General features: G+C 37.8%; 1 protein-coding gene across 2 annotated transcripts in view; it reads left to right on the forward strand.

Moving 5' to 3' along the window:
- Positions 1 to 25,056, forward strand: part of ldb2a (LIM domain binding 2a) — a 49,808-nt gene that overhangs the window by 12,612 nt on the left and 12,140 nt on the right. For both annotated transcript variants that reach the window (XM_056770249.1, XM_056770251.1), the window contains exons 2-5: positions 1,773 to 1,875; positions 20,072 to 20,244; positions 23,028 to 23,150; positions 24,837 to 24,920. In XM_056770249.1, the coding sequence (XP_056626227.1) occupies positions 1,773 to 1,875; positions 20,072 to 20,244; positions 23,028 to 23,150; positions 24,837 to 24,920 (483 nt within the window). The remainder of the gene's footprint in view (positions 1 to 1,772; positions 1,876 to 20,071; positions 20,245 to 23,027; positions 23,151 to 24,836; positions 24,921 to 25,056) is intronic.

A 25,056-nucleotide genomic window follows, 5' to 3' on the forward strand; every position in this document is an offset into this window, starting at 1 on the left:
CATGAGCAGTTAAGAGAATTGAATAAAAAAAGATAAAGATATCAACAGAATAAGTTAAGAGAAGATCTTGTTTCAGTTATCTTTTAGGCTATGTCATGCATGCATTATTTGATAAAAATATGTGTTACAAATAAATATGATATAAACGTGCAGTCAACAGCTGAGTAAACAGCTGACAAATGGATCTCTATAGATCAGATTATAAATGTGACCTCTGTTGTGAGGTGGATATCATGGTGTAAGTATCTCGACTGACTTTCTCTTGTCTTCTCAAATACAATACTCAGTGGCGGAGCTAGAGTTTATACATAGGGTGACCTGGGGGTGACCAAGACTGTCTCAGGGGGTCCACAGGCCATGACGAAAATGTTTGTTTAACCTTGAACTGGCATCGAATTATAAATAAATAAATAATAGCATGGCAGATTAGAGGTACAAGTAATAATTTACTTTCCACAAATGTGACAAGTGTATACAAAACAATTGCACACCATAAAGAGAGTAAATGTAATTCCAAATGTATGTAGATGAAATAAATTATAAAAGATTAAAATGTTGAAACACTTTCATCCTGATAACTTGTTTAATTTACACAGAAACAAAACAGCACCAGAGGTGTCTTTAATGTGATCTGATGTGGATAGAGCAGTATATCAGATGTAATAAATATAAAACATATACTCATTCCATACATAAACTATGCACTATTTCTACAGATGGACACTAGTTTATTTCTAGGATTTCAACTTTTGGAACCGCGGGTTATACAGTAAATAGTCTAACTGCTCTAATGAATCTCATTTTTGCATCGTATCTGAACGCGCTTGTTAATGATCAACTTTGTGAGCGTGGTGCACTTCAACACAGCTCTTCTTCACCGTTGAATCATTTAAATGCCTCTGATTGGCCAGACTAGTCATACGATGAACTTGATTGGCTGTAATGGTCAAAGCTGAAGCAGAGCAAAAACGCTGTCATTAACATTCATTCATTTTCACCTAATCTTATTTAGACTGTGACTGTCGTAGTTAGTTTTTATTATGCAAGGACCGTTTGTCCCCTTCTATCTTGTATTTGGAGGGCAGTTTTGTTCACCTTTTTGTCATTTTTTTCCAAAGCCTCTGTTAATTTCCGACCCTGATGTAAACAATGTATGTTGGGAACTGATACTATCTATTTTTAGAGCCTGCAATGAAAATTTTTAGGAATCCTAAACATAAGGCTATAGTGAAACTTATTTCAAATACTATGCTTCCTTCATGTGTATTTCTAAAGTTCTTTTGAAGTAATGAAAGTAAATCAATGAAAATTAGATTCATATTAATGCAATGAGTTTAACATTAATGCAACACTTGTTAAAAACGTGTTTGTCACTGAGACGTGGTAGTGTGGTGTTGTTGTGCTGTCCGTGTGTTGTGCGATGGCTTGAAAAAAAAATACAAAAAATTACAAATAAACAGCCATTACAGTCAAAGTGAAAATATAAATTTTCTGGGTTAATTTTAAAATTTGTCCCTTTCTGATCTAACGCTGGTTTGAAAATTGGTTTATGAATTTATGATTGATGAATGTAACATAATGTATAGGGTATAAACCAACTATGTTTTGTAAATGGATGTATGAGTAAACATCTATTATCTTGGTACACTGTTAAAACATTCAGTATTTTTAGTAATTTTGTGCTCATTTTAAATAAAGTTTTGACTACGATGAAGTCTATCACCCAGTGTAATTAACTCTCATTAATTAATCGTGACTCTCTCTCTTCCCAGGAGAGCGACAGTCTGTGGTGGGATGCGTTTGCTACAGAGTTTTTCGAGGAGGACGCCACATTGACCCTCTCCTTCTGCCTGGAGGATGGACCGAAAAGATACAGTAAGATTTATCTCGTACAACTTCAGCAAACATCATATGAAGAGTTCAAATGCAAATCCCTCTGAAAGCCACCTCCGTCAAAAGTGAGAGTACGATGTTGAGTGAATGCGTTCCACGCAAAGTATACATTCATAATTTTGGTTCAAAACCCGCTAAATACCACACTCTGCTCAGCCTGAAATCTGTGGTATTAATTGCTGAAAGTAAATGCAGGAACCTGATGAAAAATGCTAATTTATATGAAAAGTCGTCTGACGGATTTAGAGGGTTTTGCATTTCAACTCTACATATATAAAACAAACCGACAGTTTCTGAAGTATTTGTTTGGGGAGGATTTATAATTAGTGAACTAGCTTGCCAGTCTAGTGTGAGTTATTTTGTCTGCAGGGTTGCCAGATTTACATGGAGAGTAATTGTTAGCAGTGAGCTCGCTTATGTAATTTTGGTTGTGTTTGCTTTAGCCCTGTTAGTCATTTTTTAGCGTCTTTCTCTTCTGTAAGCATCACACACTTTCCCTATCTTTCTCTATCCCTGTCTCTCTCTCTCCCTGTTTCCCTCTCTCTCGCTCTAACTCTCTGATGATTTGAGCTGTGTTGTCTGTACTTATTGAGTTCTTGGCTTTTGGTTAGTCATGCAGAACACTTCGCCTGTTGCAAAGAAGGAGCGACTCAAACCGTTCACCGAAGCCCCCCCACCCTTCCTGCAACCTTTGTAGTGCTGATAGATTCAGAAATATATACTTTTATTATTCAAAAATGAATATGCCATCAGACTATGGGGTGCATAACAATAGCGTCAGCTTTCAGCGCCTTTTCAAGACATGAATGAATTTTTCCTCATTCATTTTGTATAGCTTTAATTGATCGATAATGTTTCCTCAGGCGTGAAGTAGTTTAAATTTTAAAGAATGTCTCTCTCGCGATGAGTGACAGACAGTTTACTTTCAAAATTCTTGTATGTATGGTAATTATATTTACAGTATTTTGTAGTCCTCAGAGGCAGCTTTTAAAAGTGGAAAGACCAAAAGTTGCACAAGGTCCGGGCGCCCAAAGGGAACCAATCCCGTATATCGATTGTGGGGGAAGCTCGGTCCGTCTCCAGTGACAGCTCATCTTTAGTCTTCAGAAATGACTTCTCTTAGTTTCAGTCGCAAACATACACCCTCACTTCATCACTGTCACTCACACGCACACACACAAACACTGCACGTTTGCTTAGGCCTCTATAAATTGCTTGATATTTACTGCACAGAGGATCATAAGGTATTTCAGCACATACCGTACAGCATCAAGGCTCTTGTTTTGTTCTTGGTTGTCAGTATATGACATGTAGTCACTGTTCAAGTTCCATTCGGTTCCTCTGATTTTCAATTCAGTTTATTAGGCCACTTTTTGGTCAACATGTCAGGCTTTATTTCTTGTTTAATGTATAACCTGTTTGTACTTTTTAGTAGAAATAAGCACATATCATTCACATCTAATATTTAATTTTTATCAGATTTTATTTCACTTAATACCTTGTGACGTTTTGATGTCAAATATTTGTGAATAATGATCGGCTAAACTGTATAAATGACTGTTGCCAGGAAACCTAAAAAACATGTTTGCGCTAGGGGTGGGCGGAATGGCCGAAAATCTTTATTTATTTATTTCACGGTAACAATCTCCCATTATAATTCTATATCTTATACCTCATTTGTCTTAGATTGATTTAATTAAAGATTCATTTCAGATTCGTTGTGATGGCTACATCATATGTATACAATAGGAAGATGGACAACATGTTTAACAATGGAATATGTATACATGCACAAACAATGAGACTACAGTATGTGACAGGTATTTAAACTGGTGTTCATGGGGTCTGTACTGTAGGTACATTAGGTCTTAAGGTTTGTTTATTCTCGCGCTTGTCTTTGCAATGTGAGTCTCTGGTGACTCCACACGCATCTTTTGAAACGGGGGTAAGCGGCGTGTCACGTCAAAGCGCTCATGCAGCACGCATCATCCCATGTTTCAAAGATAATTTCACATTGGCTCGCCTAAAGTTGAACTTTATTAAAACAAAAGCTTTACAGAGCAATCTGACTTCTGAAATATGTGGTGAGAACAAGCTTTATTATATGCATATGCCGATCTAGGCACGAGCTCCGCAGGTGAGAAAGAAAGCGCTGGACTGGAGCGGATCACAAAACTACAGACTGTAAGAAGGTCACAAGAATATTTGATACGTTAATTAGTTATGGGTGGATTAATTCACATGTGTTCAGAATAACTTGCAAAACGCCGAGTTAACCACACTTACTTATTTACATTTGACTGAAAACACGGAATAGAAAAATCTTTTCGTTGACATTTTATTCTGTGGTAACTGAATATTCCGCCAAACCGTCCATCCCTAGTTTGCGCTTTATCTTAAGATGTTCATATTAAATTATTTCAGATCAAATCATATTTTATTGCCCATTTATTTGATAATTTGGTAAGTAGCCATGATATAAGACGGTTAATGTACAGTGAGCAGGTTATTGTAAATTATTACATCAGATGAAATAAATGGAAGGGACATGCTATTAGACCTAATTCCTCTTGTGTAATCCACAGTTTTGTCAAATGGGTTAGGAATGACATGAGAGCAGTTGTATTTGTGAGAAAACTGCCCCAATAATTTATTTAATATGATGTTTTCTCTGTTTTAGTTTTGTCATAGTTTATATGCCTGTCCTCTTTCAGAGATGATGAACATACACTCAAACTCTACTCACAGATTTCTTTATTGCTTTAAGAAATGTTTCCTTAACGAGAAAGAAAACAAGACTCTGAAGGACTCAAACATATGTGAAATAAACTGTGGGCTTTATTTCACCGCAGCTCTTTTGTGGGTGGATAGATAATGGATGGATTATTGAAATGCATTAGTTTAAATGGCTTCACTTTCTCTTCTGTCTTTCACACCCGTTTTTTTCTCATTTAACTTGCTCTCGTGTCTCTCTTTCACTCTCTGGTCTGAAGCTTATGGTCTGTCATGTTCATTCTCATTTCTTATCACGTGAACTTTAAAAGAGTAAATAATGATTTTGTTTTTGTGTTCTCTCTTTGTCTTTATATCTTTAGTGAGATTGTCAGAGACATAGAATGTGTGTTGTGCATTTTTGTTTCGAACTTCCGACTCAAAACTAACGCTAGTTAGTTGGCCAAAGCATTTATTTTTGTATCAAAGGAGAACATAAGATTAGTGCAGATATATTTGGCAGACACTATTATCCAAAGCGACTCACATTGCATTATACTACACATTTGCTTCTAAGTATGTGAAATCCCTGGGATCGAACCCATGGCCCAACACCATGCTCTAACCACTGAGCTACAGGAAAGATATGTGACACACTATAATGCTGACTGTCTAGACAGCACTTTAAGGCATCATAGTAATGTTCCCGAGGCAAAGGTTGTTTCTGAAAATAGGCGGCAACATTATGCTATTGTATAAGATGGTATATTCTATGTCCAAATTTTGAGACAAAATTGTATCTATTATGCATGTATAGGACAATCCCAGAATGCATTGCTTCGAGCTCAGGGAAGGAAATCATCCTGGATAGTTAAATCTAAACCGAACTTGCAACTTGTGTGTTATGTATTTTAATTCTTATTAGAATATTGCATCATTAGATTTGCAACGTTAACGTCAGATTCCATTGCAATCAATTGTGGGTCGAGTCTCTTGTGAGCTTCTTGCGAGACACGCTGTTTCTGCGGAGCTGCCGTCTATGTGGAATGCTCCAAATCAGTCACATAATATGGTGTTTTTCAGTTTGGATGTTGCCTCATAGGCAGATACAACAAGGTAGCACACTAGGTTTATAAAAGAAAAGTGTAATGTATAGATTTATTTTTAAAACAGTTTGTTCAAAGGCATATTGTATACATACCTGAAATAGACTTTTTTAGCTCATTGATCTGCATAAGCCAAGCCTGAACGCATGCAGGAGCAAAACCCACAACATTATAGGCAAAGCCATCTTTATTAAATAATCCAGTAAAAAATCTCATTCTCTTTTGTAGCGGTTGTTGCCTTAATGCTGTGCTACTACTACAGTTTAGTATTTTCTTCACACCTTCTGTCTTTTTAAGCAGGGGAGTAATTAATAACCGAACCCTGTTCTTGTTTCGGGTTGAGGCGAGGCAAGTTTCAAAGCGTGATGCAATGCTCCTGCAACTGTGACGCCCTCGAAAACTTTCAGTGCCGACCCGGAGCACTTCATCAGACAATAACACAACAATCAGACGCACATTTATTAGCAAATTTGGGTTACAGATGCTGCAGGTGCTTGTTAGGTGAAATCATCAATGCCTTTGGGTGGTTATTGCTTCAGAATCACACATCCATGTCATTGAAAGAGCGTGATTCAATGAATACTGTATATCAGGCTTCGCGATTTAGATTTGAAATGAATCAAGGGTTGATTTGAGTTTTTGAGGATCTGATACGGGTGAATTGAGATTTATCAGTCATGAATGTTAATTATGCTTTGAGAAATTTGCATGGGGTGTCAATTTTAAACATACTTTTAGTTAAATGAGAATTAAAGCAGCTAATCATGTCCTCTGACCTGTATGTAAATTCTGTAAGGGATTTTCTAACTGTTGAATCAGTCGGCACATCAAATACTCCCTAAATGCAAATCATGTTTTTTGCATTTGCAAATCATCGCAGCACAAGCTGCAAACACGTGCTTTGCCAAACAGCACGTACAGAGAGAACACAGCCGTTCACATTGTGAAAGGTAGTAATTTGTGCATCTTGAAGAGTACATAACTAGGGATTTTCAAGGTCCTACTTTGAAGTGTCCAGTCTACACAGACAAGTCTATGTAGAAGGTGTAAAAATATAATTATTTCGTAATAAAAGTCAGTTATTATTACCTTACTTCTTGACTGACTCTCAAATGATAATCCGCGATTCATATGTCTAATCTGTCTAGCAAAACGTATGCGGGGACTATATGTAGTGACATAAATCCCCGGCGGTTCGCCAAACGGACAAGGGACGACTCGTTTACGTGAATCGACTCCCTTTTTTCCAAATCAATAAATTTGTTATTCCTTCCCCTTCGGATTTACAATGTGGCAGCTTACTTTCAAACACAGCAAAATTACACACTGGATGAAATGTCATTTTCATGATCTGATGTTATGTACTCTTTAAAAGCACAATCGTAGTGATTGAACATCATTTATTGATATAGAAGTAAAATAAAAATAATTTAGCAAATTCTAAAATAACTTTTTTGTAAAGTGCTTTACCCGTATAATGACATTTGTGACGTTGTCTTTATTTGGAGGATTTGCTTGGCATATTTTGTAAATAATAGTTAATAAATCAATTTAATTCATATAATGTATTTATTTAATTCAGAATTTGATTCAGTTTGAATCGTTTTACAGACAGATTTATTTTGGGGGACATTCTATTGTTTAATAAGGCTTGGGAAGAAAACAGCAGAGAGAGAGAGAGAGAGAGAGGAGAGAGAGAGTTTTGATTGACAGTGTGGGGGTAGAGCAGGCTCAGCTGCAGTCCAGCATTTGTGAAGACACAGGTCTCTGATGACTGACAGCCCAAGTTTCAAAACAAACTTAATGCGGTCTCTGTGTTTGTTTGTGCATTTTAGAATGGTGTGTCTGTTATAACTGATTGATATTGTTTGCAGATTATTGAGCAATGTTAAATGCATTTGTGCACTGGATGAAAATATGTGTGTGTGTGGGCAATAGAAAAAAGAGAACAGCTGTGTGATGGGACGGTTTATTTCTCTTCACTTCCTGCTCCGACTCTCTCCAACTCCTTATTCAATAACAAAATAATATCGACTCTGCCGTCTGAATTCACCTCCGGGTCAGCATCAGACTATGTGGGTGTGCATGTTTGCGTGTGTATGTTTGCATGTGTGTGTGTATGGTTGCACAATATACTTCAATGCCAAAATGATGCTTTTGTATGGTGTCAACATTTTGTGAATTTTGGTTCCTGACCTGGATGACCGTCTGATGCAGTTTATCAGTTTCTCTTTGTACAAATTTCTTTGCAAATATTTTAATGAGAATGAGTTTGAATTCCAGGGACACCAATTGATCAAAAATATATAAATTGTTCCTTGCGTAGGATCGCTTGTAAGTTGCTTTGGTAAAAGCAAATTCATAAATAATATGTATAAACAGAATGCCTGGTGCTTAACACTGGTATCTTACTAAAAACAAAAATGTCTGCATCCCTGTGAATTGTTCCATCACGTCATCGGGTAACCGGTGTAGTGTCCATTAAAGCTCTCTAAAATGAGTAATGCACCGTTAGTGTAGGTTGTGTGTGTGTGTTTTCTTCAGAAACGGGGGCAGAAACACTGTCACGCTGCACGGTAGATTTGGTAAATACAAAGTCATGAAAAAATGAGAAGTTATGAGGAGCCTGGTGCACTTTTGAGGCCAGTATCTTCCAGAAAGTCAACATGCTCCATACATAATGAACGAGAGGCGCTTTCCCCTTACACACTGGGAGATTGTATAGAAAGTAGAGAAACACACAGGTGAGTGCATTGAGCACAGGCTTTTGCACATAGTTTGCAGACGCACACAAACACTCACAAAGACACATAGCTAGCTATATTGATAATGCATGCATTCGGATGGGCTCTTTTATAATGGACTAATGTAAGACTAATGGACAGAGGATGTATATGCGTGTCATCAGGGTATTAAATGTTTATGTATCTCTGTTTCCCCGCCACAATGATGTTATGTTCGGAAGGAGCCCAGGATCCTTCAAGATGACTTTTGAGTTTTGATTTACTTAAGATTTGGTAGGGGAAAACATGTGTTATATGGTGTGATATAAATTGCAGGTTGGAGATGTACCCACCACTTTATTGGAAGAAATAGAAAATACGGAGTGTCTATTTACCGTCAAAGTAGCCCGCTTTGTGAGCAGAGGCTATTTATACTAACTCCGCCTATCAGTTTCAGATTGTAATACTGTAGACAAAATGTAAAAAAGGCACATGAAAATCGACTGCTCCAGGGGCGTTGAGCGTAAAGCATGTGTTACCTACTTCATGTCGTCAGAAGAAAATTTAGGAAGTTGTACAGTTTATTTGTAGCCTATATGGTAATGCCCATGGTAATTTTTAAAGATATTATTTTTCCATCTGGGGCACGGTGGCTTAGTGGTTAGCACGTTCGCCTCACACCTCCAAGGTTGGGGGTTCGATTCCCGCTTCCGACTTGTGTGTGTGGAGTTTGCATGTTCTCCCCGTGCCTCGGGGGTTTCCTCCGGGTACTCCGGTTTCCTCCTCTGGTCCAAAGACATGCATGGTAGGTTGATTGGCATCTCTGGAAAAAATTGTCCGTAGGGTGTGAGTGCGTGAGTGCGTGAGTGAATGAGTGAGTGTGTGTGCCCTGCGATGGGTTGGCACTCCATCCAGGGTGTATCCTGCCTTGATGCACAATGACTCCTGAGATAGGCGCAGGCTCCCCGTGACCCGAGGTAGTTCGGATAAGCGGTAGAAAATGGATGGATGGATTTTTCCATCTGTTTCCCCTGTATACTTGAATGTTTGTGCTTATTAGCAGGGGGTTCCCAAACGGCTCAATCTTTGACCCACCGAGAGGTAATCAGTGTCGAACACCAAATTTTTCACATGGGGAAAACACACATTCGTTAAAGTAGTTTTTATTTTATCACAAATTAATAGGTTTAATTACGTATGTCAACAGCCATCCTTACATATAATAAAGCACAACATGCTTTAATTGATCTATTGATGAAAACATGATATAGTTTATAACAAAAGGAAGCAGATCTGATATGTGATGTGAAAATTTAGAATAGTGTGTTCAGTGGATTCGAACCTGCTTCACGGCAGTGTCAATATTATTTGTTTTCGCACTAACGTTACACCACTGAATCCATCGATAAACAGTGCAGTTTTTATACTCTTTTCTGGTGTAGGAGTCACCTATATTTGTCCCGCTTGTGACGCACATGAATATTCCCAACGAGTTATAGCAGAAACAATTTATTAAAGTTTATACATTTATTAAAGTATTGTTTGTGTCGTCTTTGCCCCACCACTTTTCAAAACAAAGTTACGCCACTGATAAATTGGATCAATTATTCAGCGCATTCACAAATTTATATTCCAATTCCTAAACTCCTTCATTTCTTATTCTTTCCTCCTCTCTTCTTCTTCCCCTGATCTCGCTTTAAATTTCATCCGCAATCCATCCAGTCCATCTGAGATGAGCCTCTGTTCCTGTAGGCCTGGCGTCAGGTGCGCACAGCAGTAAAGAGGAAGGTTATTTAAACAAACCCGGCAGGGAACCTCCCATCCCAGACTGTAATTCACTCAGGAGCAATAGGAGGGGGCATCGGACTGATCGGGGCACAATGAGAGGGATTACCTCGTGGAACACGACTTCCCATGTCCCTTTATCAGCTGCGAAAACAAGGCCGTATCTACGAGCATCATCTCAAAACCCAGCAGAGGGCTAAGAGGGGTTTAAAAGCTGCACTGAGTCCTGACAGTGACAATGAAACAGACTTCAAGAGTCCTGCCGTGTTGCCAGAAACTTTGGAGATAGTTCCGATACAGAAAATACTTGATGGAAAGATTGCTTTAGGAGATCCCATTGTCCCCAGGCTCTTAGAAAGAAGAGTTGCGAGCGGAGGTTTTACAAATTCACGCCACTAGAGAACCTTTTTAAGATCTGCTAAGATCTGTTAAGGAATTTTCCTTAGGTATTTGGAAAACTATACGGGTGTTTAATAATCAAGAAAAAGATGCTGATCTGAATAACTTAATGCAACATTTTTTTATTTGTACTGGCACTGCATTTCATGCCAGTGCTGTGTATGCATGTGTGTGTATAGGGTAGGTGCTTCTTAAACCCTTTCTTTGCTTATTTCCTTGACTTGTTGGGATGATGGGACCAGATTGATGTTTGCATCTTAAAGGTCTAGAGTGGGATTTATTGCGGCCACTAGCGCTGAGTTTGAGAATTGCAACCATTCTCTCAGTCCTCTGCTCACTTTCGCTCATCCCTCCCTTTCGAACCACAACGGTGGCCACCACAGTACAAAAAGATGTCGTTGGCTGAGACATCACGTTTTAGCATGTTGATCCAGGGAAGAAATCATGCGGGCATCAGAAATACTTTTGAAAGAGCGATGTCTTATTTATTACATAAAATAAAGGGTCTGTGGATTTTAAGTGTAGAAAGAAGGATAAAAGTCAGGCACGAGCTAAAGCAGGAGCTGCGTTAATTTATATGACTTTCCAGCAGAGACGCGTTAGGACCCGCGGTAACGTTACTAAAGCTTTTAGCAGAGATACTCCGATAGATATCTATGGAGATATTTTCTAGCAGAGAGACGTTGGAGAGAAAGCAGTGTGCTGCTTGTTTATACCCGTGTCGTCTTCGCTTATTTTATCCATATGCATTAATATTTGCGTGGTCTAAGCTATGATAAAGCTAAGTATTTCATGCTTGCATTGCAGAGCATGTTTGAGTGCAGAGTTATCTACAGTAGATAGCAACGCTGTTAAAGGCGTTTGATCTGACAGCAAGATAGCAGTTAAGAGTAAGTTAGTAGACATTTTCCCCCCTTTGTAAAGTCAAGGACAACTGAACTACATACCGCAGGTTAGAGGGAAAGGAAACGCGCTTGTAGAGGATACATAACATGAGACATAACGTTTCATTACGTAAGGTCTTTATACACCTCTGAAATAGTTTTGTGTATTATATTGCATTTCTGTCTGTAAAAATCCCATATTGCTCCTTGAAAGGGACAGTCATATTTCAACTAAATATGAAAATGAACTGCTCAACCTCAAACCTGTATAAATTTATTTGTTTTGTCGAACACAAAGAAAGATATTTGGAAAAACGTCAGCAACTGATATTTCTGGAGCACCATTGACTACCATTAAAAGAAAAATGTCAAAGTGCCCCAGAACTGTTTGTTTTCCCAAAAAATTCAAAATATATTATTTTGTGTTCAAAGGAACAAAAATCATTATATTATAAATAATATTTTTTACACTAATATATACATATATTTACATTATTTGGCATTTCATATTTTCTTCGATATTGTGCCTAGTCACTTGGAAGAAATGACAATTATTTTACTGTGCAAAAAGTATCACCACCACACCTCTTAAGAACTAAATCAAATCTAAAAGTGGATCTTTTTAACTTTCTTTTGCTGCCAGTAGTGCAGAAATTAAGAAAACGTACATGGCTTTAGATACACATACTAAGAGCGTGGAACTGCAGCTGAGCATTGTTTTTATGTTAATGGAGGCTAGGCATTTCAATGAATCAAATCAGTTACATGATGGGAAGTCATACTGGTTATGGTTGTGGTGGCATCCATCCGGAAGCCCTTGAGGAAGAATGTCCCCCATGGGTATGTGGTATAGCTTGAAGGGAGAGTGGGCCAAGCCAGCTTCTCTTGAATTATGGATGGAGGGGAAGGGAGGGGGGTGGATCAGGACTCATGGGAAAAGCACAGCACACACACACAGACGCAGTGGTGTGGGGCCAAGCGTGTTGTGAGGGCGGTTTTGGGTGAGTGGAGCTGTTCGCCTGTGTTTCGTTTTGGCGCAGATGTCTTCAGGGATTACTGCTGGAGAGGGAAGAAGTTGGAATCTATCACACAACCTCTCTCTCTCTCTCTCTCCCTTTCTTCACATCAATGAGATGTGATGAGTCGGAATATTCTCCGGTGGTGTATCATAATCACATGTCTTTCATATCTGCTGAATCTGTTTTTTAATCAGTCACCAAAGCACAGATGATACAAGACACCGCGGCCTCACAAAACCCACATTTAGATTGACGGAATTTTTCATTACGTTTAAAAGAATAGTTTAAAAAATGTTCAACAATGAAAAAATCTTTGAACTATACTTTTACAGGGCTCAAGGCTCAGGATTTTTTCTACTGGCCCAGTCGGGCAAGTAGAGCCCCAACTTAAAGAAAGTATGAAATAACATCTAGTTATTTATTTGTTTTTTTTGTTACCTATGTTATCTTAATAAGTAAGCGTTTGATACCATAAACACTATAAGCCTATAACTCAAAAATTTCAATTATTGTTAAAAACAACTAATCAGTAAGTAATCAAATAAGATCAAATAATTAAAGTGTGCAACAGCACAGATAAATGTAATTAAACAAACTTACAAATAATCAGTAATTTTCAGGTGTTTAAGATTGGTTTAATAATAGTATTTATCAGGTACAGAAATTAAATAATGTAAATAATTAAAATAAATATAATATTGATTTAACCTTACAAAAGTAAAAATTTAATCAGTGAAGAGCAGTGAGTGTTTTTTGTCTTCGTTCTTTGTTGTATGATGAACAAAACTGAGACGTTTATAATGCTGCGGCCCCTTTAAGAGAAGCACGGATCTAATATAATGTAACATGCGCGTTTTGTTTTCACATGCATTTTTTTTTCCGTTACACATAATTGATTACTTTTTACAAGTATACTTGCTAATATTGCCATTTTGCCATACGATTTGTCCGATTATGAGTGAGAAGATGTGAAAGACATCTCAATTCAGTATTTTGCGTGTTGTCTGATGCGGCATTCCGGCTGCACGCGTATCTCAAACAGCAAGTGAGAAACGAATCCAGTACTCTTTTGCATCTTCTTGGGAATATTTAAATAGGCAAGTCTTAAAAACGTACAAATTATAAATTTCCATGACGATACAGCACTGGACCAATCTTGCAAGTGACAGTTCTCTCAACTGGCCCGAGGATCTTGGATTTGTTGTTTGATTTCTGTTGCTTTTCTGTCCACCTTTTTTATGTATTTATACAATAATATATTTATTAAAAAGCACAGGCACACTTATACTTAAGCTCAATAGTGTTTCAAAAGACATTGAATTAGCTGGCTGCGCCTGCAAGCAACCACCAGAAGAAAGGCCAACCCAAGGGTTTGGGTCTCCAAGTACCCCATAAAAAATCCATAAAAAACATACAGTATGTAGATGTTGTTCATGTTATCTTTTTCTTTGCACATAAAATATTTGATTCTCTGAGATCAATGCACTCTGACGAAAGTTTGAGAGTTTGGGATAAAGGAAGAAGAAAGGGAGGAAAGAGATCGAATTAAAGTTTTATGAAAGATGAATATTTAATATTCTGGGCACTGTGCTGTGTGTGTGTGTGTCTCTTGTCGGTGCATCTTCAACACTTTCCTCACATATTTTATTCACTTATTGGTTGGGACTAGAATTGTATTGGCACCTAAGGAACTTACGACTTAAAGTATACATTTTTGGTGTCCATAATAATTTGATAAAGTATTTGGACATTCGGGTATGAGTTGCATTGCACACAACATCACACCAAGTAACATCTACATGCTTGAGCTGTATTTCTTAAAAGCCACTTGATATCTTGTTGTCGCTTGTTACAGTATAGCATTAATACATTTTTAAGGATTGCTTACTGCAGTTGTCTAAATACTTTATTGTATTTATCTACTTTCATTTTGCTTTCATTTAGTTGATGATTTTAGCCAACAGTACAAATAAGAATATTTTCAGAATGAAAAGTCGCATTCTGGTTACAAGAATTGCTATTCACTATTTTTAATTTTGGTAAAAAATGCAGTCACTTGAATTTGCCAACATTAAACTATCAGGTAGAAAGCGAAACTAAACACTTCACATTTCTTTAACAAATCATTCTCTTTGCTTGTCCACAATCTTTACTCTCACATCGCTATTTGAACTGATACCTAGTTATTATTTATAAATAATTCTTACTTTAAATATCAGTGTTGTTCCAAAGAGGTTAAGACATGGAGTCATGGGAGAATATTTCCGCTGCTTTTGCATTTTGGACTGGGAATCTGTGTGTGAAAGAAAGAGAGAGAGCGGGTTGTGTTTTGGAATGGAGGAATTGTCCCCAGAGAGATAATTACTGACAAAGAAGGGCAGGGCGAGAGATGTTCTTTTCTCTTTTTTAACCACATTCATTTTGGAAACCTGACTGAGTGTCTCGCGCAAAATGAAAATCTCGCATGCCTCACGCAGTCAGTCAATATTGAAGTCAAGTAAGTAAAACCGCATTTGTGGTGTTTGATAAGTTCACTGTAGCGCAGAGATTTGACACCCTTTGTCATTTTTGCACACTTACGTATTTGTTGCTGCGACTTTACAAGTCCTCACAGCATGTTTTATAAATAAAAATGTATTTGCATTGGTGAAAAAAGAGTTTATGAGAGGCGGGATCATTCAGTTTTGGAAAGTCATAGTGTGACCTGAATAAGTAGGTGTGATTTTTTTCTTTCTGTAATTCCGAACCACTAATAATGCTGCTGTTTCTGCGTCTAAAAATACTCACCTGTTTTTAATGGGACCTCACCTGGGGAAACACAGCCACCCACTGTGAGCGCCTCTGTACCTAATATTTCTTCTCTTGAGTTTTTTAGCACAGAATCTGTGTTTCATGATTTATAAAAGTAAAAGTGGGGAAGCTTTCTTTTTTCTCTTTCTTTCTTTGTTTCTTTCTTTTTCTTTGCTTCTTTCTTGTATCCCCTTTTCTTTCTTTAAGTGTGTGTGACTGCTTTTAATTACTTAAATAAAATTCAACACATTTTTCTTTCCATCGTTTCAATTCTAATTCCAATTGAACACCATGTGGGGCGTGGCCAGTTTAATTCTGATTCCACCTCTCATATTAATGCGAGCAAATTCTTAAACGCATCTACAGTTCAGATGGGTGCATAGTTTGTCCTGTCGTTTTTCTTCAATTTTTGTTCTTTTTTCTTTTTTAATGCTGTTTCTGAAAAATCCTCAAATAACTTGTCTGTGCCCTTCGTGAGTCTGACCTCTCTGTCGTGTTTGGCATGCCAAATGATTACTTATTCTTTCTGTCTTTCATTTACCTACTTATGCTTGTCGCTCTGCATAACCCCCCTGTCCACTAGCTCCGAGTCACCTCGCTTCCTGCCGTCTGCTGCACCACTTGAAACTAAACTCCTCTCTTGTCTTTTTGGCTGCGAGTGTTGGCATCCATCCTGGAGCCTACGCGCAGCATGAATTAATGTGCCTAATTAACACGACGTTAATTATTTGTAAATTGCGTGTTTGGGTACACATTACTTGAGAGGCATATGTTGTGCGGCGTGTTAGCCGAAACAAGTGACTGCTTAATCCAATCTCTGGAGTACTTGCTTCTGTAGATGGGCCAATCAGTCTGTAGTCCCATCAGAAGGCGCAAAAGAGGTGCACATGCTAAAACAAAAAGACAAATGAAAGCATTTGGCGTATTGTCACAAATTGTATTTTCGAGAGAAATTTAAAAAGAGTTGTATTTGAAAAGCTTCTTCTACAGGTTTAAATAAAAATTGCAAATGTTTTTGAAATTTATTTGCATTTTTTGTTCGACGCAAATAGAAAAGTTTACAAGTTTTTAGTATTTTTTTTATTAATTGTATTATATTACATTAAAACTACTTTACAGTTATTGATTAATTGTGGAGGTCTACTGGAAGTTAAAGCTGCCATAATACATGCATTTTCTGCCAATCTCATATTAATCTTGAGAACCTATAGAGTAGTACACTTTTCGATGATCAGACACAATCTCCATATTTAATTCTAGATTAAAGACACATCTTTACAGCTAAGCTTTCCATTAATGCATAATATACTAAATAATACACCGGGAGACTGCATTTACTAGATATTATTTACCAGAATGATCTTGCTTGTTCTGTAAACACCATGCAGCGTACTGTGTTTTAGCTTTTTTGTGTTTTTCTTATTTTTTCCTGTAAAGCATCTTTGGAACAATGCACATTGTGAAAAGCGCTATATAAATAAAATGTAATTGAATTGTAGTATTGCATATATATATAAAGCTTTACATTACGTTTTAAGAATACATGTCAATGAATGTTATAATTTGGATTAACATTAAGAGAAAAGAAAATGATACATTTGTTTGGTTGAGAATATTTTAGCAATTAAGTATAAAGCAATTTATTTTCAAAGTAGAACTTGCTCTTTTAAAAAGAAGTTGTTAAAGTAGAACACATTATGTCTTGAGTTTAAGTATAATACACAATAGTGCCCATACAACTATATAGAGATTAAACAGACCATGAAAAGGGGCCTGAGGGAAGTTTTTATATTTTTTATTACTGGCCATTACTTGCACAAGGCAACAAAAGTTTCAGATAAAATGTCCCTCAATGCCAGAAATAAATGTGCAACATTTATCTGGAGATTCATCCGTGGGTGCTGAAGTTTAATCCTACTTTCCTGTAGCTCATTGGTAAGAGCATTGCATTAACAATGCAAGGTTGTGGGTTCGATCCCAGGGAATTGCACATACTTAGGAAAAAAATGTATAGGAAAATGCAATGTAGGTCACTTTGCATAGAAGTGTCTGCCAAATGCATAAATGTAAATGTACTTGCGGAACTATTTTCCCATATTCTTGGAGTTGAGATCAGTCCTGGAATCATGGTGTGTTATAATTTCTCAGCATTAAGAAAACGATTGAATAAAAAAGTACAGCATGACTTCATGAGGCAGATCTGTAGTTTCACCATAGAATGTTAAAATGGTTCAGGCTTGTGCCAACCAAGCAACTGCCCTTGAGATGAATGGAAAAGCTAATGGACAGATTTCTCCAGATATTTTAGACCTCCTTGATATGGACATAATGATCACCATATTGTGTTACTTCTACCCAATTACATCTACATGTATGCAGTCATCTCATGTGTGTATTTGTGTGTGTCTGTGATTTTATGCTTTGTGGTTAGGCACAGGAGCCGATATGCCACAGTGCTCAGGACTTTAGTGAGCAGTCAGGTGTGGCCTAAGTAACAACATCTCCCTTCAACGAGACACCTCTCACTGTCACCCTGCCTGTCAGCATTTCATTTTGTATCTTTTTCTTTCTCATGTACCTCCCCATAGCATTTTATCGCCCGCACGTCTGCGCCGTTCTTTCAGTCACGGACATTTCATATTTATTTTCGCCGTCCCTCTGTACCCCACTGCTCTCTCATTAACAGTCAGCTCTCGTAGGCTCACTCTGTGTCTTAACCACTAGGGAGACCTTCATTTATACGCTCAAGCTAGCCCCCCTCCCCATTTATCTCACTCCCTGTCCCTGCCAAGTATTTACGTGTTGATTTAGTCATGCCAGACTTTTTTGCCAATTTAAGATACGGGCCGCATTCGCAACATTTCATTTTCTCCTTCTCCACGTGCAGTTTTAAACCAGTGGCGTTTGTCTTAAGGGAAGCTTGGTAATGAAGTTCTCGCTCTCTCTCTCAGTCTTTCTTCACCTCACCCCCGTCCGGCACCCCCGTTCCGCTCCCTCAGGGCCACTGGCACAACATAATTTCTCTCAAAGGAGAGTTTGACTGTAAAATGGATTATTTCTGCCTGAAATCAGACGCTAAGCTGGATAAGGCCGTTCGTTCGTTCAGTTTCAATATTAAAATGATAAGTTAACGCTCCAAAGCCACTCGGGAAAGCACAAGATGTCTCTGCGGGTGTGTCTGACGTACTTTTCTGGGCAAAGATGTCCAACTGAAGGAACGTTGTGATGTTTTATACTCTATGGTGTTTATTGGGTATTTTAACATTTCTGTGATGTTTCCCAAATAATGAAAGTTGGTTGTACTGCATCAAGATGTTCATCAAGGTCATTGCATAATATAATCTGAGAAAAAATGCATGTCTACCTCAGACCACATACCTAGAGAGGGCTGTTTTATATTGTTAAACAAAAAAAAAACGTTGCATAATTATCTCCAGCTGCAGGGAAAAAATATCTCAGACTTTTCACAAGACCTCTGCAGGTTACTGTTAACGCTGTAAACACATTAGCATACCTTGTATCAGTTAGGCTAAGCTTTATTTTTGTTGTCAAACAATTGGCACAGTCTCACAGTGACAAACCACTTTTTTGTTTAACTTGTTACTAAATATATATTTTGAGTTGTAGTTTTCTGCAATAGTAAAGTAAGAATCTTTGACTGCTTCATGACATCATCACAGAACTTGTGACTGACTGGTAGACATCAGGGGTCACTTGTGTATTTTAGATGGGCAATTTCTGCTGTACCTTTCCAGATAGCACAGGTATGTGTGTAAGATTTCAGCTAAAGATCTAGAGATCTGATAAACGTCTAAGAAATAGTAGTTTTACATTTTTTTTTTTACATTTTTTACATTATAAATCATAATCATCTTACAGTTATCTTCTGAATGTCTATATGACGTCTGACAGGAAGCGTCCCATAGACGTACTGTAGAAGAGCAAATACTCAAAAATACATCTTGCATGTGTAAATGCAGATATCAAATAGACGTCTTTAAGATGTATGTCTGCCATCAGGGTTTATCAGATAGCATAGGTACATTTTTAAGATGTCTGCTATAGATCTGAAGATCTGGAAAACGTCTTAAAACATTTGATAAATGTCTTAGAAAAGGCAGTTTTACACACTCGTTTCATCTTATGAACATCTTCCAAATGTCTGTATTACATTTGTCAAGAAACATCTTGCAGATGAGCAAAAAACTCATTAATGCAGTCATCAAATAGACGTCTTCGAGATGTATTTGTGCTGTCAGAGTGTAACGTGTGAGTTTAAACAAATGCCATATTTAGATAGAACGTAGTTTAGGTTCATGCCAAACCTTTAGATCCGGTTTACACTAGCACATTCATTTAGATTTGATGTTTTTCGTTACAATAGGAAACGGTGCTGCATTATAACAATGCATCTGATAAAACATCTGCATTGTCCAAAACAGTTTTTGACTCCCATACTGCATAGAATTTAAAGTGTAGCCTTGTAACTGCCCAAACATTATGACTCCCGCGAGGTCACATAAGGGGTTTTAAACACTGGACTTTGTAGAGACTTTCAGTGCGAATTATACAGCAACCACTGAGAGTTGCAAATTTCAGTAAGTGTGGGAGCCGACATCTTATTAATGCCACACTCGCTAATGTAGTGTGACGAACAGAGAGAAATTAAGAGGTGTTGTGAAATTTGGTGTCATTAAGGAATGCATTAAAGAAAATCATTAAGCAATGAATGTAAATGAAAACTGTCTTTCTCTCCGCAGCGATCGGACGGACCCTCATCCCCCGTTACTTCAGCACGGTGTTCGAGGGAGGCGTGTCGGACCTCTACTATATCCTGAAACATTCCAAAGAGTCTTTTCACAACTCCTGCATCACCGTGGACTGCGACCAATGCACCATGGTCACGCAGCACGGCAAGCCCATGTTCACCAAGGTAATGGGATGGACAGATAGAGACAGATGAAGTGTGTGTTTGTGTGTTACAATGCTGTGTAAATGGTGTGTAACAATTATGGCTAATCAGAACATACATTACGAATCATTGAGATTTTAGGGTCAAATTTCCACACTATCAAAACTGACCTTGAAACCTTGGGGATAGTGAGAGAGAGAGATTGAAAGATTGAGAACATATATACTAACAAATGAATGAGGTGCAAGTTCAGACATGAAGAAATCAGATTCTCTGTTTGCTAACAAAACATTAGACATCTCCTCCTTGCACTTTTCCCTCATTATATTTTCGTAATTTAAGAGTGGAATGAAACGCTTTATCTGTTTCCTTCAGTTGTTACATTCAGTGTGATAAAGCCTGTTAACTGCCTAATAGAACAAACAAACATGACAGGTGCAATAATTTACTACTTAATCGCAGTCATTGTTCAATGTGTGTTTACTGAGAGAGGTCATTAGAAGTCCTCGCGAAATATTTCAGGCCACAATGGACTCTGCTGTGAAAGCTTTTTATGAATCTGCTATGCAGTGCTCAATCTGCATTATCTTGTACTTTTGTTTTTCATTCGTTTTATTGTCACAATGCTGTGCAACGTCTTGCTCTTTGACTTTGTGAGGTGTGTTTCATAACAATACTGTACGTTTTGTTAATTCAAGTTTTAAAATGTGTAGAAACGTACTAATGGGATACAAAAGCGTTTAATGATAAATAATTGTAAATATCAAAGTTGTAGTTACATCACGTACTCAACAGCCAACATCATGACTTTCTTCAGTGAAACACACAAAAAGATATTTTGACAAATGTCAATGAGGTCAAGTGTTTTTTGTTATCAACTTTCTTCAAAAAAAGTATGTTGTGTTCTGTTGAAGAAAATAAAGTCATACAGGTTGGGAATGAAATGAGGATGATTAAAGCACAACGGATTTCATAAGTAGCGTTTCATACGTTATGTTAAAGTCCCCGGGAAACGCCTAGGAAGGCGCAGTATTATTTGATGTGTGGAGGTTAATCTCAACTGAAAAATGTAGAGAGCGCGAGATATACCGAGTGTTATTCAATAGCATTTCGGTTACGGCAAAACAGTGTGATATCCACAGAGGTGTTAAAGTCTATTGAAAAGAATAGGAAGATCAATGTTACCAGTGATGTGTCATTTGAAGCTTGTTATATACGTTGGTGAGTGACACTGGTGTTTGTCTTCTCTTTCACTCATCAAGGCTGCAATGTCCGATCTCTTCCATAGAGTTTAGCATTCAATATTCTGTGTAGACTTGAAGCGAGTCAGATATGTTTTGTTTTGTCAGCGCTTAGGAGCTTATAAGTCTATTGACATCCTTAAGGCTAACTCATTTTTAATAAAAGGAAAATACGTTCATATTGATTTCACTGGGGTTTTAAGCATTACTGAACAATTTGATGTAAATCACATTAACAGAGTTTAAAGAATAACTTATATTAAGAGGGTCTTTACCCTTTAATTTAACCCATTATTTAAGTTAGTATAGTGCTTTATTCTTCTTTATTCCATTTTAACCACTTAAACCAGTAACCATGTCTCATTATGAACAGATTTTATGTTTCCACCTTGTCCATCAAACACTTGATCGCACACTGATATAGACTAATCCACTCTAATCCATAAAAGCCTGTGTACTTATCATTAGAGAGAAATGGACCTATTACTCTTTTAGCAACAAATCTCAGATCTTTCCATATGTTCCTTATACTTATCCTAACTGCTTTATGTATTCAAAGCCATAGTCAGTTCACATTTTAACCTACTGTATCTTGCATGTGTATCCACTGTTGGAATAAATGTAATAAATATAGTGTGATGTGAAGAGGATTTAAAAAAGTTTAGGGTGTAAAAGTTCACAGGACCCAAAGTGCCAATAGTTGGAGAAACTGTCATTTTAAAAGACACAGAGGCAGAGATGTGAAGCGCTGCAGCACCAGAAGAACGAGAGCGATGCTTTCATTTTCACTTTGCTGTGTCCTCAGAATGTTACGGTAATGAGAGATACACCCAGGCGAGGGGGAATAAGACAAAGACACAATGAGAAAGAGATGAAGAGAGCAAGAGACAAACAAAAACAGAAATTCAGAGAGCAGAAACCTACAGAAGGCGAAGTAGTGGAGAGACGGTGTGAGAACGTGAAGTGGGGGTGGTCATGTGACCACGTTGCGCTTTCCCGCCAGCCTCTTTTCTTGTTGATCCTCCAGAGACCATCTGTGCTGAGGGCATTGATTAGAGTGGCTCTGGCGGATTACATCTTCACCGTTGCCATGCCAACTAATCAGCTGACGCTCCCCCCTCTCCAGTCCCCCTTCCTCCTCCTCATCCTCCGGTTGCCCCAGCAACAGAACATGGGGGCTACGAGTAGCGCAGCTTTAAATTCAGCAAAATGGAAAAATGTTTTTCTCATCCTGTCTTTTTTTTTGGATAATTGGTTACGGTTTATGACCTCTGGGTTATTCAGCATTTCATTGTTTTGTGTTTGTAAGCTCATCTCAAGAATTTCCATTTGGCTGCTCTTTGGTTCGGGAAAACAGCATCATCACCTTTCATTAATACAAGCTAACTTGGACATGATATGTGATTTTAATGTACATACTGTATATAAATCCCCTGCTATATTGGGATGATGGATTCTGTGACCACTAAACCTAAATCGCAAAAAACAGAATGCTGTGTAGAGTGAGATCAGGGTCTTTGAACGTGTTTGAGAAGATTGATTTTGATATCTGTGCATTCTCAGGTGTGTACAGAGGGGCGATTGATTGTGGAGTTCGCCTTTGACGATCTGATGAGGATTAAGACGTGGCACTTCAACATCAGACAGTATCGAGAACTTATCCCACGAAGCATTCTCGCCATGCACGTGAGTTTGATATCAATACTCTGTCCTAAAGCTCTTCTATAACAATACTGGAGACAAGGATGGGTGGTACAGTATGATGCTACACTCACATTTATGCATTTGTCAGATGCTTTTATATAATGCAACTTAAAGTGCATTTAATGTATAGATTTGATCAATATGTGTGTTCCCTGGGAATCGAACCAATAACTTTTGTGCTGCTATTAGTTAAACCGTCCATCACTTGTTTGAGGTCAGATGAGTTTATAGGATGTTCCAACACAATCTGATGGGATTCGTAACTAGTTTAGGAAGTGGCACATTTGTATGAATTCGTACAATCTTATTTAGCACGATTTGCTTTCACATCAGTGATGGTTTGGTTAAGGGGTGGGATTATGGGAGGGGCTTCTGTAATGTTTATTTCAAATCATCATATGTTTTCGGATGAATTACAGTGTATGAATTCATACGAATTAGCCACCTCATAAAAGAGATGAATTGAAACCAGGTTGGATGTTCATGATCACAGTCTAAACCTGAATTGACAACCGAATAATTTCCCACAAGGCATTGCTGCCGTTACACCTCACTTGCAGAATGTGTCATGCTCATGTACGGTATTTCAGGTTGCACTGATGCAGTCTGTGCCCTCAGCCTTTTATATGTATTTTCTTTTAACATAAAGAAATTCAGAGCATTTTTTACAAACAAAATTATTTGGGGACATCAAAGAAAAACTCCTTTGAATAAAATCGAGACAATTATGAGATCAAATGAGTGTATATCTACAGGGTTTAACACAATATGACAATATGCTGCAATAATGAAATGAAGACAGCAACCTGGCATTTTATAACTGAAGGACTTTTGAGCCCAATGTGTAGAGCTTAAAATCACATTTTTAAGACAGCCCAGTAGACTTCAGGGTAGTTTTTTTAAAGTTTGTTCACAGCAACTCTGTGTTCATGTGAAATTCACATGCTCTTAAATTGGGCCCTTTGGGTAAAGACCTTATTCTGCAGAAGATGGAGAGAGAGAAGGGTTGGGGGGTGGAACAAGGGAGCTTTGAAAGATTTTTGACAGGGCAAACAGGCATGTAGAAAAGTTTCAGCTGTGGGTTTGATCGCCTCGTTCTCGTCCACAAAGCTGCTCAGAATTCAAGTCAAACTCATCTGATCAGGATTAATGAGAATTTGAGGTTACCGGAGAAACCACATTTAAGCTACGCTGTACTTGAATATTTTGAATTTCCTATTCAGTCAAAAGACAGACGCTTCATGATCGTACAGTATTTTGCTTAGTGCTCGTGACATTTGATGCCGTTTAGTTTGATGAATCTAGTTGATGGTTTTACCAAAATAGCCAAACCTAACCAAATGTGGTCAGTTTGTCTTTTAGCTTGGCCAAGCTGGTTTTAGAGTGGTTTTAGGCATTTGTCAGCCGTGGAGAGGCTCACCACAAAATTTAGTCAATCAATATTATCAACAGTTGGTACACACTCCAGATTTACTGCATAAAATTTAAATCAGAAATGTATTCGAAAGTAATCACTGTCATTCAGAGTAATCGCTTCTGGAATCTGCCAAGTATACAAAAGGGGAAACCATAGCCCCCCAACCCATCCTCAATGTTAGCAGTTAACAGACATGATTGTTTAGTTATTGCTGTGCGTTTATGGGGGGTCTCTTTTTTGTCCATTTGCAGGCACAAGACCCTCAAGTCCTGGAACAGCTTTCAAAGAACATCACCCGTATGGGATTGACCAACTTCACTCTTAACTACCTCAGGGTAAGTAGGACGTAAATAGAAACTGTGTGTCGAACGTTGAAATATATTGTGTCCACAGTTCTCCTTAGAAAAAGCACTATTGTAATATTATGTATGGTAAAGTGTAAAGAGTGTAAAACAATGGTTCTTTTGGATA

Source organism: Triplophysa dalaica, chromosome 16 (genome assembly GCF_015846415.1).
Source record: "Triplophysa dalaica isolate WHDGS20190420 chromosome 16, ASM1584641v1, whole genome shotgun sequence".
NCBI classification, from domain to species: Eukaryota; Metazoa; Chordata; class Actinopteri; order Cypriniformes; family Nemacheilidae; genus Triplophysa; species Triplophysa dalaica.